Raw genomic sequence first — 15,044 nt, forward strand, 5'->3', positions numbered from 1 at the left:
ACCTGCCAAAAGAGTGAAATTTAAAAATTTGATCTCCATTTTCCTTTAATTCTTGTGGAACGCCTAAAGGGTTAACAAAGTTTGTAAAATCGGTTTTAAGTAACTTGAGGGGTGTAGTTTCTACAAAGGGGTCATTTATGGGGGTATCAACTATGTAAGCCCCACAAAGTGACTTTAGACCTGAACTGGTCCTTAAAAAGTGGGTTTTGGCAATTTTCTTAAAAATTTGAAGAATTGCTTCTAAATTTCTAAGCCTTCTAAGGTCCTAAAAAAATAAAATGACATTTCCAAAATGATGCCAACATAAAGTAGACATATGGGGAATGTTAAGTAATAAATATTTTATGAGGTATCACTTTCCGTTTTAAAAGCAGAGAAATTGAAATCTAGAAAATTGCAAATTTTTCCAAATTTTTGGTAAATTTGGGATTTTTTTCATAAAAGGTGAAATATATTGACTCAAATTTATGACTATCATGAAGTACAATGTGTCACGAGAAAACAATCTCTGGAACGCCTTTACTTATCCTAATCATTCAAAGTTATTACTACATAAAGTAAGATATGTCAGTTTTGCAAAATTAGGCCTGGTCAGGAAGGGGGCAAATGGCCCAGATGGGAAGTGGTTAATAAAGACCAATTGAAAAAAATATTTTTAGCCCAAAATGAGTAAAATGCAGTCATATAAAAATTGCCCCAAATGTGTCCATAGCCTTTAAATGATCATTTATGCAGCACATTAAGGCCTATTTCACTCTTGCGTTGTTGTTTTCCGGTATTGAGATCCGGCAGAGGATCTCAATACCAGTAAAAAACGTTTCCGTTTAGTCCCCTTGCATTCTGAATGGAAAGAGATCAGTTTAGGATGCATCAGGATGATTTCCGCTCCATCAGCATTCCTTTCTGTGACCAGACACAAAACTGCTGAAAGCTGCGGTTTTGTGTCCTATCGTAAAAACGGATGAAGGCGCCTAAAAAAACGTATCCATCACTCATTGACTTTCAATGTATTTAGTGACGGATCACTTTTTTCCGCTTTGATTTCACACAACCACATCCTAACGGAACGGATGCATCCTGCAAAATCAAAACGGATCAGTTTAATTCCAGTATTGAGATCCTCTGCCGGATCTGAACACCAGAATTAATAACACAAGTGTCAAAGTAGCCTAAATCGTTTCTGGGCAGCAGATTGTGCTGTGTAAACAGGGCTCTACTGGCCAGAAATAACTAACTTGTATGAGGCTGAGTGATGGCAGAGACAGCAGATGATTGCTGCATATACTCTTCACTGACGAGCAGGCAATGATTGGGAAGGAACGGCCCTATCCCAATAATTGACTGCTCGTCAGCGCATGTAAATTTGCCTATAGTGATGAATCACCAATCTCGATTGAGCAAGAAGTTGATGCTGGAACTTTTACTTGATGTTGTACTGTACTAATAGGTATAGAGATGGCTGTCTGAAGAAAACTGTCATATTCCCCATTCATTTATATGTGGTTGCATGTCAGGTACCGGATTAGGGGAGATGCCAGTCACTACCTCAGTTGCATAAATGTTCTTCACTCCATCACTGAGGTCTGGTGATGATGAAGTCACTTTTATTAGGATGATAAGACATCTTCATGAAAGACTCCATCCTACAAAGCTGATTTCTCAACTGCTCTTCCAGGAAGCAGCTTGATGTGGAAAATTATTTATCACTAGTGAAGCCCATGCCAAAAAGAAATCAGGCCGTCAGAAAAGCCGAGGAGGAGCTACAAACTAATGTTTGCAGATGATCATAATTTGTTTCCTCTGCTTGATTTGGAAAAACATGGCATTAATTACCATCATTACTTTCACGTATGTTTCATGAAGCCAGAACGCTCAGCTATTAAACATTGTGTTGTCTCTTATCTGTAATTTCTGCATTTGCTATGAAGGTAAAAACCTGTCTGAACAACCTTAACGTGTTGCCAGGGATTGTATCATGTTAGACACAGTAGTTGCTGCTTCGTACAAAAATTCTGCTCCCTTTCGGTCACACCACATATCCATGTGAAGAGTAAGAGACAGAACGTCTTCAACCAATAACATGCCTACAGGGCTCATGATGGAGGCCAGGAGAGCGTGGTAGCCTGGTGGCCTTGCTCCCTTGAACCAATTCAAGCCCATACCAGTACTGTTCTGAAGAAACTGTCAGATCCAGAGTAATCATCACCGGTGATAAAGTTGGGGTTCATTTGTATAGCCACTACTGAAAGTTCTATAGTCCTAAGCTACCGCTAGTGTTCTAGGGCATATCTCAGCACCAACCAGGCCTACACCTTAAAGGATTATTCCCATCACATCAGTTTGCGCAAATATGGAAATCTTATCCCGAAGTTTAATCGAGGTTCAGGGCTGTGCTGGAAATCCTCTGATGTCCTCTACTAGGCCGCAGCTGAAGCCTATGCTGGCCATGACATCGGAGACACTGTCATGAGCCATTTGTCAGCGTAGGAAATACTACAACTCTCAATGCCATGAAATAATTAGTGACCACGGATTTTAGGTCAATTACTTGTAGAGAGAAACTGTAACAACCGAAAGGATAAATGCAAGTTAGCTCAATCTTTTGGCAGATAGATGGAGAAGGATAGGCCATCAATAGCTGATCTGTGCAGCTCTGACACCCCACCCATCAAGCTTTTCTGAAGTAGTTCCGCTCATGTGTAGTAGGAGCAGCATGGCAGTAACCAGCCCCGTCTGCTACACAATGGACAAAGCTACTTTGGAACAGCTAAGGATAGGCCATCTATATAAAAATCCTGGACCACGTCATTAAGATATCTATACACATTATTGTCTGTAGAATCCACCAACCTCAGGGAGATCAACTGACTAATGTGCATCAGGGGCTATGACCACCTTTAAAGGGAGTCTGTCAGATTCTGCTATATTGGGGAAAGTTCTGCTCTCCTAGTAGCCAAAATGGCATAAAAAATAATGCGCTATTTGTCTAATAGGAGCAAAGACACAAAGCGTAGTGCATTCATGTGGAGAACATACCGGTACACAGCGGCCTCTCCTTCACTGTGAGGTTGAGGTAGTGGTCTGTTCTTGAACAAACCGTGTGTCTGGTGTATTCTCTGATTACTGCTATTACCCAAACGGCACAATGGGCCATATTGATCATTACACTTACATCTTACTCCACTTTTACATATGTCCAAAGTCACTTTTGGCCAAGTCAGATTTATTAATGGTACTTTAATACTGTGATAGATGTGGTTTGATGGTAGCAGTTTATCCTTCAGTCGCACGTCTTTACGAAAAAGTTGCATGTTCTATAAAAAAAAGTTGCATAAGATAAGCATGGTCCTTTACTGGAGTGAAATTGCGAAATTTTTTGCGACTTTTTAAACTGTCGCAATAGTAAGTCTGTCTATAGATTCATTTACATAAGAAAACAAGCTCACTTTCAGAAAACTGGCGAGCATAGCAAAGAGGCAATAAAAGTCACACATTTTTGCGCAGTTTTAGCGATTGCACAGAAATTTGCGACTTTTTCACTCCATTATTTTGACTTGAGCTAATGATAAATCTGTCCCAATATATTTTGTGCCATTCTGGCTAATGACATCAGACCTGTCCTCATACTATGCTGACTTACATAGAGCAGCATAATCTTACACAAACCTTTTTTTTTTTTTTCTATCTCCTGAGCATGATTATGGGGGCTGCCATCTTCCCTGAGCTCGTCTTAACAGCATTTAGAGAATTGTTTTACGTCAGACACATGGGCCATAGATAAAGTGGTCAGGGGGAGACCTCTAGGCATGCTCTGTGCAGAGGTCAGGAGGGAGCTGATAAGTTTTGACAATCACCTGATGTGAATGGCGGGCCCGGTGGTGTCTGTGTATATAGGTGCTATCTGTCATTCTAATCCTGCCTGTAATTATAAGTAGATAACTAGTAAAGAGGCGCCTATTATCATACTTAGTAGCCAGTGCAAACACTGCAGAATTTTATGTTTTTTCTTAATATAGATATTGACATGAAAAATTTAAAATAGCCACCAAAAAATCTTTAAAAAATGTGAATCAAACAATAGGTCATATTCTGATGACACATTCCCTTTAAGATATGGAGTTAGGCTTCAGTACTGCGACACTTGAGAATATGCCACATCATTTCTCATTGTAGGTGCAGAATTTCAGTCTTGGCCAGCGATTGTAAATTGTCATAATGCAGCTAGCAACCGGGGCATAAAAGAAAAAGGACTGAAAAGATTTAAAACCAAAGAGGATGAAACTAGGTAAAGAAATATGAGACCAGAAGAAAAAGTCGTACTAGTAATTGTCTTTATCTGCAGACACAAGCAAACCTTCTAGTAGTCCTAGTCTTAGATTGAAGGAGCTCTCCTGGCAAATGTGATACACTATGTCAGGGATCAGCAACCTTCGGCACTCCAGCTGCTATGAAACTACAACTCCCAGGATGCACACTTTCTTGGCTGTTCTTGTAACTCCCATAGAAGTGAAAGGAGGATTCTGGGAGTTGTAGTTTCAGAACAGCTGGAGTGCCAGAGGTTGCTGATCCCTTCACTATGTAATGCCTAGTGAATGACCTGAGAGGAGGAGCATGACACTATTTGGTGTTCCTTGAATCGCTGTGTCAGGCTCGGACCTCGCGGCGTTATGCATAACAAATGCGTCTGGAGTATTCAAATTTTAAGGCATAATTTTGCCCCATATGTAGTTTACATTTCATATCCTCGTTTAAAGTATCTTTCCCTTTACTCTGCAAAGCTGCACTCCGGTCATGGTCTCTATGTCTTCTAAGCCCATACTCTAGTAGAGATAGGCTGCCTGCTTGAATGCTCCTGTGATGAAGTGACATTACAGACAGCGTACAACTGTTACGTTAACATTACTCAATCACCATCTCTCTCAGAAGGGAGGAAGTAGAGGACTGCCGTAATTCACACCTTTTAAAGTGCACCCCATGCATATGAAGGTCAATGTATCTGGCTCGCTGGCCCCACCACCCTTTTGTGGAAAGTGGTGAGGGTAGTTTAAAAACACCACTTGCGGCAAACATTATAAAAAGTCGCAACCGCTGACGCAGGATGATGATGGTTAATCTCCCCCATAGAATTTTACTCTTGCTCACACACCTGGAAAAGGGCTACAATGAGTGGGAAATTTGACAAGTCCAAAAAGGTTAGACTTTGAGACTACAGCAGCAGATTATAAACTGTTCATCAATGTTAACCAGTAGGAAAGATTTATTGTCTTCTGACATCATTAAAACTACATGCTCCAAGAAAATGGCATATTCTCTTTTTCGAAGATTAATATTGAAACGAGAGAACAACTACTTTAAAGGGGTTTTCCGGCTTTAGAATATTATTGTCCTATCCACAGGATAAGCCAGCAGTATTAGATCAGTGTGAATCTGATCCTTTGCACCATGGACAATTAGCTTTTTAAAAGGGGCCACAGTGGTTGTGCAAGCACCACAGTCTCTTTATTGCTTCCATGGGACCTTTCTCCACAAACCATCTAATTAGTGCAAGTGAATAGGACAAAGCTGCAATCCCCTGCACCACCGCTACTAAGTAGATAGCGTGTAGGTAGACGGCCCCATTTAAACAGTGAAGAGGCTGTAGTGCCAAAACAACTGCTGCAAAACCCCTTGAAACAGCTGACCAGTAGGCGTGCCACCGATCTAATATTGATGGCCTATACATAGGATAACCATCAATATAATTCAACCGTAAAAACACCTTTAAAGGGCATCTGTCAGCAGATTTGTAACAATGACACTGGCTGACCTGTTACATGTGTACTTGGCAGCTGAAGGCATCTGTGCTGGTTCCATGTTCATATGTGCCTGCATTGCTGAGAAAAAGGAAGTTTTGATATATGCAAATGAGTGTCTAAGAGCAAAAGGGGCGTTGCCGTTACACCTAGAAGCTCAGCTCTCTCTGCAACTGCCGCACCCTGATTGATGGCCAGGCAGAGAAAACATCATAATACCTGGCCCAAAATGCAGTGGGTGTGGCAATTGCAAAGAGAGCAGATCCTCTAGGTGCAAAAACAATGCCCCTATTGCTCCTAGAGGTCAATTTGCATAATTAAAACAATATTTTTCTCAGCAATGCAGGAACATATGAACATTGGACCAACACACATGCCTTCAGATGCCCTTTAAGGTCTTTATTTCTTTTGGCTGATAGATTTTGTCCACAGCCGGAGCATCGCGTTAAGGAATGCAAATCATATGCAACTACGACAGTTAACATTCATTAAATATTTCTACAAATCACAGATAAAAAAAAAAGTTAAAAAATATGTCAAGGTCTTGTCAGTTACTAAAACCATGTGTTCACTGTCAAAGTGAACATGGCAAAGTAAATATAATTCATATAACTATAGCAATAACATGTAAACAAACTGCTGTAAAAAAAAACAGCCTTATACCACCTATACATATTACCGTACTTTAATAGCAATATAAAAAAGTCTAAGTCAAATCCTTTAAAAACTCCACAGCTGGTTCTCCAACAAGCACAGTAAGATGGAAAAGGTACCCAGGCATAGAAGCTCTAGCCCACATAGGGAGATCATGTTAATTTTAGCACACAAGTACTGTGTCCACATGTACCATCAAAATTTCCACATCATTAGTGGCCATCAGCTTAGGTTCTGGTGTATCCTGGATTGGTCTGGAAGAATGGTATCTATACACACACACCTATAGTCATTCTGTATATTTGGGAGCAACTGCAACTCTAGTGTTTGGGCCACCATACATATAAGCCAATATTTCTAAAGTTATTAGACAACTACATGCCAAGTTCTAGGTCCAGATTATTATTAAAGCATAGACCACTTGCAGCACATAAAGACATAAAAAAACTGTCTCCATGAATTGCAGACTTTATTTTCAATCTCGATGTATCCATAGGTTCTGGAGATCTTTTGACCCATTTTCTTCTTTGAGGTGTTTCTTATTCAACGTGAGCTAGATTGTAAATTGACTAGAAAAGGCAGATTGCTTCTAGCAAAAAGAGAATGAGGCTTGTCAAGTTTAGCTAGGTCTTCTACCCATACCTCCATTCATATATATTTATAGATCATGTTACTAGATTTTTGTCAGGTCTGACTTACTAGTCTTGGTTGTCAGAACCAGTAATGCAGAAGTTCTAGTTGATTCAGTTTTCACTAATTTTATAGAGAACATTTTGGTCTCTGGGTGTCTTCTTCAGTCCAACGTGCTAAAATATGAGTGATTGCTGGACTTGACTGGAGTGGTAGGAGGAATAAAGAATCCAGTGTATGGTCTCGGCTGTTTTCCCCGACAAACTTCACAGTTCCATCGCTCTCTCAAGAAACACCATCTTCTGAAATGACTAGACCGCCAGATTTTCCACTCAATGGTGAATGTCTTCTCTCCTTCTAAACTGGAGTACACAGACATGGGGGATATAATATTAAACAGCTTAGTTTCAAAAAGCCAACCACATCTAAAGTGGAAAGTAACACTTAGTACTAAACATAATGTTCTAGACCTGCATATAGTATAAATCTGACCCCACTAAAGAAAGCCCACTCTAATAATCTTACATCCCTTTGAATCTTCCTAACCTGATATCTCTTAATCAAACCTTGTTTGCACGTAGGGTTATGAGCAATGCCTGCTAGTACATTCGTCCTGGTGGTCTTTCCAAATATATTATCCTGGTGCTTTTTCCGCAGTGTTCTTAAGATCATAGTCACTTCAGCAGTAATGTCATCTTCTATCTTGTGGTAGAGTTTTAACAAGATTAAAGGATAGATTTGCTGTACTCCATGAAATGGCAATTTTTGTTGGATCTTCAGAATTACTCCTTGTCTGGGTAAACTAGCAGAGGTCTGATTAGCCACCATAAGTACACACATCATACACACACGCACAGTGAACAATTTATTCAAATAAACAAAAAAAAAGTCTACAATAGCAAGACCTACTCTGATCCTGTTCGTAGGCAATGTATGACCTTATGAACCTTTGGCGTTCTTAGGAGCATTTTGTTCTTAAGGGTCTACCAGATAATTCAATCTCTTTGCAGCATAAAGTATTGACATGTAATCTTAAACTGTAAGGGAAAACCTTTTCTAATCAATGTTGGAGGCCCAAAACACACTCCTGGACTGAGCTGAAAATGGAAGACTTTGATTTCAAACTTTAGGAGCTCAACTAAGGTAGTTATCCATGTTTGATCTATGACAGTCAGTGATCCCACAAGCTCAAAAACTACAATCATTCATTAATTAGATTAGCACAGCAGTGTCAATTACTGGCACTATGAGGAACAAGCATTTTCATAACCCTCAGTGTCCCAAAGATCTCTGCTTCCTCAACTCAAGGTGGAAGTAAGGTCTATAGAAGAATACATTTGTGAATGTCCTGTTACATAAAACAGAAGCTACAATTTTTAAATCTAAAATAGTCTGTGAAATACAGAGATAACTAGCTTGCAGTTTAATTATCCCAAAAATATTTAGGCTGAACTGATAGTCTTTAGATCTACTTACACTGGTAAAAGCCAAAAACGCAACAGCTACCCAATCCTAAAGAATCAAGAGCTTTGTTTAGTAATGTAGGAACCTCTCGCATCAATTTTCAAAGGAAACTCAACAAAATCTGAAAGATAAGTGCGAGTCCCAACTCAGGGCCCCCAAGGTTCACAAGAGTACGCCGCACAAGTGCACCCACCCTATACACACTTTTATGGGACTTTTAAAAATAGCTGAGCACCGGCTTGGCTATTTCCAGAGCCCCCTCATAGAGGTGAATAGAAAGGTGGTCATGCATGTGCAATGCGCTCTTTATTCACTTCTATGGGAGTTATGGAAATTGCCAAGTGCACTTGCTCAGCTATATTCTGAAGTGAATGGAGAAAACGCGACGAATGCTCAGTGTGCTCTTCTTCGCTTTGGGGGCCCCATTCTAGGGATAGGTGCGGGTCCCACCTCTATTTGACTTTGGTGGTATATCCTAGCAATATACCACCAATGTCTCAGATGATGCAACTTTGGGAACGAAGATGGCATACAATGTTCGCCAAAAAAACTAAAGCAAAGAAGCCCCAAGGAATGAAAAATTGCCAGCGTGAACAGAGCTTAAGCTTTCTCTAAATGACAACACGTAAATAACGGAAATTTGTTTTAAATCAGTGCCAAGGTGTTGACGCACATCAAACTTACCAACTAACCTTACAAACAGATGTTAATACAGTACTTTTAAACTTACACCCTTTGTAAAACTATCCTGTCCAGACTGAAATTACATTTCAAAGTCAACAGGAGACTCAACTTACAGAGACATCAAAATGCCAAGAACATCATATGCAAGTCTACCAAGGAACACACCCTATACAACCATCAATTTTACTTCAGCACCTTTTTCATTACTTACTAGTCAACTCAACAGCCATGGTGGTGTATCAGAGGGGCTGCAATGTGTCAAAACGTACATTCCTGCCTCCTGATATTTTCAGATTCTTTTGTAGTCACTTAAATTACTACTACCAACTGTGTTTGTGCCCAGCCAATCTAGTAGACCAAAAAAAAAAACATCCTTCTCGTTACAACTTTTTAAGACATTGACAGCGATTGCCAACTCTTGCAAAGCAACCCTACATCAGTAACCACCAAGAATTTCAGGACGAAGCTATACATGAAGCTACTGAAGGCAAACACCAAAAGATTTGTAGGGGTTTACCGGCTACAAAATAAATGTCTCAATGAAACAAAATTTTATACCAAATATTTTATTTCCATAACAAACATTTCCTGAACTCTTTTCCCCCCCAAAAATTTTTTTTTTAGTAGAATGACAAAAAAAAAATCAGATAAAATATATACAGATAGGAAAGGGGTATTTACATAAAATAAAATGTAAACTTTTTAAAATATAATTATTACAAATAAATCAGAATTACAAATAGGTGAGTGGGAAGCTTAAAAAAATAAGGCATTTTTTTTAAAATCACAGCTGAATGTAGTCGGTGTGAAACACACAACTATAGAAGAAAAGCCTTACACATGTATCTATATGTGTAATGCAAACAGATCTTTATCTAATTCAGTTTTGTTATGTACATTCATTTAACACATTCTCACAAGCACTGTACTTCCATCAACGGACTTCTTAAAAGCTAACCATAACCTGGTGGCTTTTTTTTTTTTTTTTTTAAATACTGATGTGTGGTTTAACGATTTTACGGTGAACACTTCACTTACACGTGGTGGACATAGCCATAATACAAATAATACACTGTAGGTAGAGAATGAGAAGCTCATACTGATATACAGCATTCTAATGATCAAGAAGCTGCCTCCACTGTGCATAGGTGAGACGTCCACTAATATAAAAGTGGTAAAACTCATTATAATGCCTTTTTTCCTCTCTATAACTTATATTTAAAACGGGACAGATACAAATAAAATGAAATAGTGGATCCCATCTGCTGCTAGATGCATCTAGAGCTACTAGTAGCAACAGGACAAATCTAGAACTGAAGCATCACACATAGCCACCGCACTCGATCTAGGTCTTATTTTACAAAGTTCAGTTCCCTATAACAGCCACATTCATTAAGTCATCATCTTCACCAATTAAGTAACCTGGACTTGGACGGGCTGTTCTTTCAGAAGATAAAAGGGTGCCACCACCCATGGATAATGTAGGGTCAGAAGATATTGGTGACTTCGACCAACTTTCTGGCTTCATACTGTAGGACTTCTTCTTTTCTCGATCCCGATCCTTGTCCTTTAACCTCTTCTTTTCTTTTTTATGCTTTTTGTGCTTCTCTGCACTATACTCTGGCTGTGTTCGAACGCCTCCACCATCATCTGAGTTAGGACTATTCTGGTAAGATTTCTCAGCAATTGAGGAAGATCCTGACTCACTTTCACTGTCGAGGGTTTGTGGGGTATATGCTGGTGATTTGTTGTGGCTTGGTGAGCATCGCTCATGCTTTGGGGTTGAACCACTGATCAAGGGTGAGCCATAGCTCTTAGGCATTTGTGACCTCAACCCATCCCCACTCCCTTCTCCAGGCTTCTGCAAGGTTACTTTTGCTTTGATGCTAGGTGACCCCCCATCATGCTTGCTGATAATAATTTTGGCTACTCCAGTACTTCCTGAGCCCTTCGAGTCTCCTTTCTTGGATGAATCAGAGGATCCACCAGAGACCGAAACTTTTGATTTGTCTTTCTCACTCTTTTCACGCTTAACAGGGAATTCGCCTCCTACAAGTCCATGTTTTGAGGACATTCCATGACTAGGGGCTCCAGGGTTTCCTCCCCCTCCAGAAGCCTCCATAGGATCCTCTGAACCAGGACCTCCTGTACCCACCCCATGTTTTAGTTTATCTATAACAGCTGTTAGTGATGGTTTTTTATTTCTGCTTGGGGACTTCCCTTTTGAACTACCATGAAGGTTCTGGGAGACATTGGAGCCACCTGAAAAAGAGGATGATGACGATGAAGATGAGGACGACGAGGAAGAGGACGAAGATGAGGAGGAGTTTGGCTTCTGTGAAAGCGATCCTGAAGAAACTAGACCAGATGATGACTTCATAGTGGAGTTTGAACCTCCCCCTGACAAATGTGAACCCCCTGAGCCAATAGGTGACTTGGCTTTTGAGGAAGGTGGAGTCCCTGGCATTGGTTTCATTGGGGAAGATAATTTGTCAGTGCCTCCAGATGGCCTAGAGTGTGAAGGGGAAATGTTTGGCTTAGAGAGGGCAGGATTCATCAACACTGATGGCTTTCCCTGTGGCTTAGTCTTGCTACTTCCAGAACTACTCCCTCCACTTCCTAGACCATGCTTAGTGATGGGAGAAGATCCTTGCTTGCCTATTGACTGAGAACCACTTTTGGATTGGCTACTCCCTGATCCAGTTGGACCAGTGTACATTCCACTCCCACCACTGCTCATCTTCATTCCAGACGACCCATCAGACTTGTTGTTCTTAATTTTTCCAGAGGCCGAAGATGTGGATGAGGAGTGGCCATGATGGCTTTTGCTACTCGATGAGTTTCCTGAACCACTGCTTGAATACTGACTATGAGAAGTTGGTTTTCCAACGCTCATCGTACCTTTGGGAATCTGAATGGTAATTTTGGGTATTGGGGGAGTGGCCATGCCAGGAGGAGTCTGGGATCTTCCTGATGTTCCTGGAGATTTTGAACCTCCAGTACTGGTAGGTGGGGTAAATGGACGATTGGCAATATGTGAGGGCGATTTTCCTTCAGACTCTTTTTTGCGTTTGGGTGGCTTTTCTTTACTTTTACCATCACTAGAAGGTGTTCTACTGCGTTTCCCAGATTTTGTATCTAGGCCTGTACCCTGAATCCCACTCAACCCTCCTCCACCCCCTCCCCCATTACTCCCCTCTTTCACTCTCTGTTTTTGTGGCCTATCTTTTGTCAACTCTCCAAGTAAAGGGCTCTGGCTTCTACTATGTGATTCCATAATGTCCACCCCACCCAGTCCCTTGCCACCTCCAATAATACTAAAATCTACTGTTTCAGCTGCTGGCCCTACCTTGTACTTGCCTTCACTCCCATCAACAGGAATTCCTGAAACTACACCCAGTGACAGCCCCTGCCCAGAAAAGTCCTGCCCAGAAAAGTCATGATCGTCGCTCAGGCTGCTGTCTTCATTGGGGTCATCTGTAAAACCGCTTTGACTGTTCAGTAGTTCTGGGTTAAAATCCACACCGTTGAAGAAATTATTAGAAGAGTCACTATTTGGGCTTCCATTTGCTTCTGCAATCAGATCGGCGGCATCTGCATAAGGATTATCTCCGCCACTTGCACCATCAACCGGAAAGACATCTGTGTCAAACAGGGTGCTCTGAGAGTGACCCGAGCTAGAGGAGTCTCTGACAGGAGTGCCAAGATTAGGGCAATCTTCCCCAGTCCCTGAAAGCTTTGAAGCTTCTTCTGCTATGTCAGAAAGGATATCTGTAACATCTGGAATAATTGTATCAGTACTGGGCAGCCTCACCATTCTTTGCATACCAGACTGGGCATGAGTCATAGGCTGCTGGTACACCGTAGGGGGTGTGCCACACTGGCTAGGTGCTGGTGTAATATGGGGTGTGTCCAGGGCATCACCCGCCATGCTTACATCAAATATCGGATTTTGTGAGTCCACATCCATGGAGAAGAGCTCCCGTTGAAAGTCATCTTCAGTCTGGTTTTTCATCTTTTCTGTCCTAGGTCTCTTTTTCTTGGGTTTTCCAGTTCCTGATGGACCAAGTTCTGTTCTAGGAGATCCAGAAGAATTCTGTCTTTCAAGGGGACTACTGCCATACAACGTGGAGAAGTCCTGTGCTGGGTTGTCTTTGAGTAAGTTCATTAGCATGGGATGATTTTTTGTATTGCTAGCTGGAGAAGAAACAGGAGGTGGGGTATGATGGGGTGGAGTAGGACTTGAGCCTATATTTCCACCCACGTTTCCTGTGATCTGAAGTAGACTGGTTAGTATGGGATTCTGAGTTACTTTGTTGTAGTCTTCCCCATGCCCTGTGGAATCATGGCGCTCTTTCATATTCATGTTACCAATGTTATTCATGTTGAAAAGAGCAGTTATGGGTCCTGAGGAATAAGAGCTGGTTGGGGTGGTGATTAAGGTAGAGGAGCCTGTGGTCATTCCATAGCCTGGACTACTGGCTGGAGGAAGGTTCTTCTTCACCATATCCTCCACAGTCTCTGCAATAAGTGACAGTGCAGGAGTGTCAGCCTGGATTGTCTCAGCTTTCCTACGAATGGCTCGCATAGTCACAGGGATAGACATGCACCTATGTAACAAAACAAAAAAGAAGGTAAATATATGTTTAAGTCAAAAAAAAAATTCATGAAGTGACTGAAGTAGATCAGTGTAAAACAACTATGCTTGCATTATCCATTCACAATAAAGTATTAACCCTAGAGGGTTATAACCATCTCGTACACTGGTGATATATAGCTAGGGTATGCCACCGAGCATGCTCTGCGTGCTCTCCATCCACTTATCTGATACTTTCTGAAGTGCACGGCCACCTCTCCATTCACCACTATGATACTGCCAGAAATAACCAAACCAGGGACCTGCACCTGTCTGACACTCCTTTTAAGAGGATTTAAATCTGGAATAGAAAAAAAATCCCTGAGATGTTCTCTTCCCTCCGTTTTTTTTATTTTTATCTTGGTATTCAACACTAGGTGCAAGCACTATCAAATGCATGAAGGGCAGAAGCGAACCCTGGTCCCCAAGCTGACACCATGGCAACCAAGAATAACCTAACCCTGTCGAAAGATATGAGCTACCAGTATTTTAAAGAGAAGGCCAAAGGACATAACGGTATAGTGCCACATGGCAATATCACGTCTTATCACAATTTGCTGTGGTTTTAAGTAGCGGCTGCTATTGGCTGTGCAGTTTTCACAGGTGAAACATGTTTAAAAAAAAAACTTTATTACCTGTAAGAACTGCATAGGCAAAAAAAATGAACGCATTGAAACTGACAATGTGCGGTAAAACATATGCCGTTCGACCACATGGCGCGCTAGCTACTTGGAAACCCAGACTAAGAAACATTGGAGACAATTTATCGTAAACTTTACAGCAGTTTTCGGGTTTCAAAAAGGAGCAATATTTTTGAGGTAAGCAACATTTGCACAAAACTTTTTTGGCTTTTTACACTGTCCAAAACACTTTAAAAAAGTGGCTTAGCAAGAAAGAGCATGGCCTCCCATGGCGTAAATTATACCACAAATTAGCTCATGGAATAGATTTTCTGGCACAAGGAATGCTGGAAGATGCACCAAATTTATTGAAACATTCCTCTTATTTTATATGAAACGCCCAGTCTTAATAAATTCAACCCCACTGTCTATGGATGGCTTTAAGAAAATTCTCTGTTAAAGGGGTTGTCCGGGTTCAGAGCTGAACCCGGACATGTCCCCTTTTTCACCCAGGCAGTCCCTCTGAGATGAACATTGGAGCATTTCATGCTCCGATGCTCTCCA

At 41.0% G+C, this 15,044-nt stretch overlaps 1 protein-coding gene across 2 annotated transcripts in view; it reads right to left on the reverse strand.

Annotated features, from left to right (window-relative positions):
• Positions 1 to 9,774: 9,774 nt before the first annotated feature.
• The window catches only part of MED1 (mediator complex subunit 1), a 29,172-nt gene continuing 23,902 nt past the window's right edge, over positions 9,775 to 15,044 (reverse strand). For both annotated transcript variants that reach the window (XM_044296069.1, XM_044296068.1), the window contains exon 17: positions 9,775 to 13,834. In XM_044296069.1, coding sequence (XP_044152004.1) covers positions 10,591 to 13,834 — 3,244 coding nt within the window. In that variant the 3' untranslated portion in view covers positions 9,775 to 10,590. The remainder of the gene's footprint in view (positions 13,835 to 15,044) is intronic.

The sequence above is a fragment of the Bufo gargarizans genome, chromosome 6 (genome assembly GCF_014858855.1).
Source record: "Bufo gargarizans isolate SCDJY-AF-19 chromosome 6, ASM1485885v1, whole genome shotgun sequence".
Taxonomy (NCBI): Eukaryota; Metazoa; Chordata; class Amphibia; order Anura; family Bufonidae; genus Bufo; species Bufo gargarizans.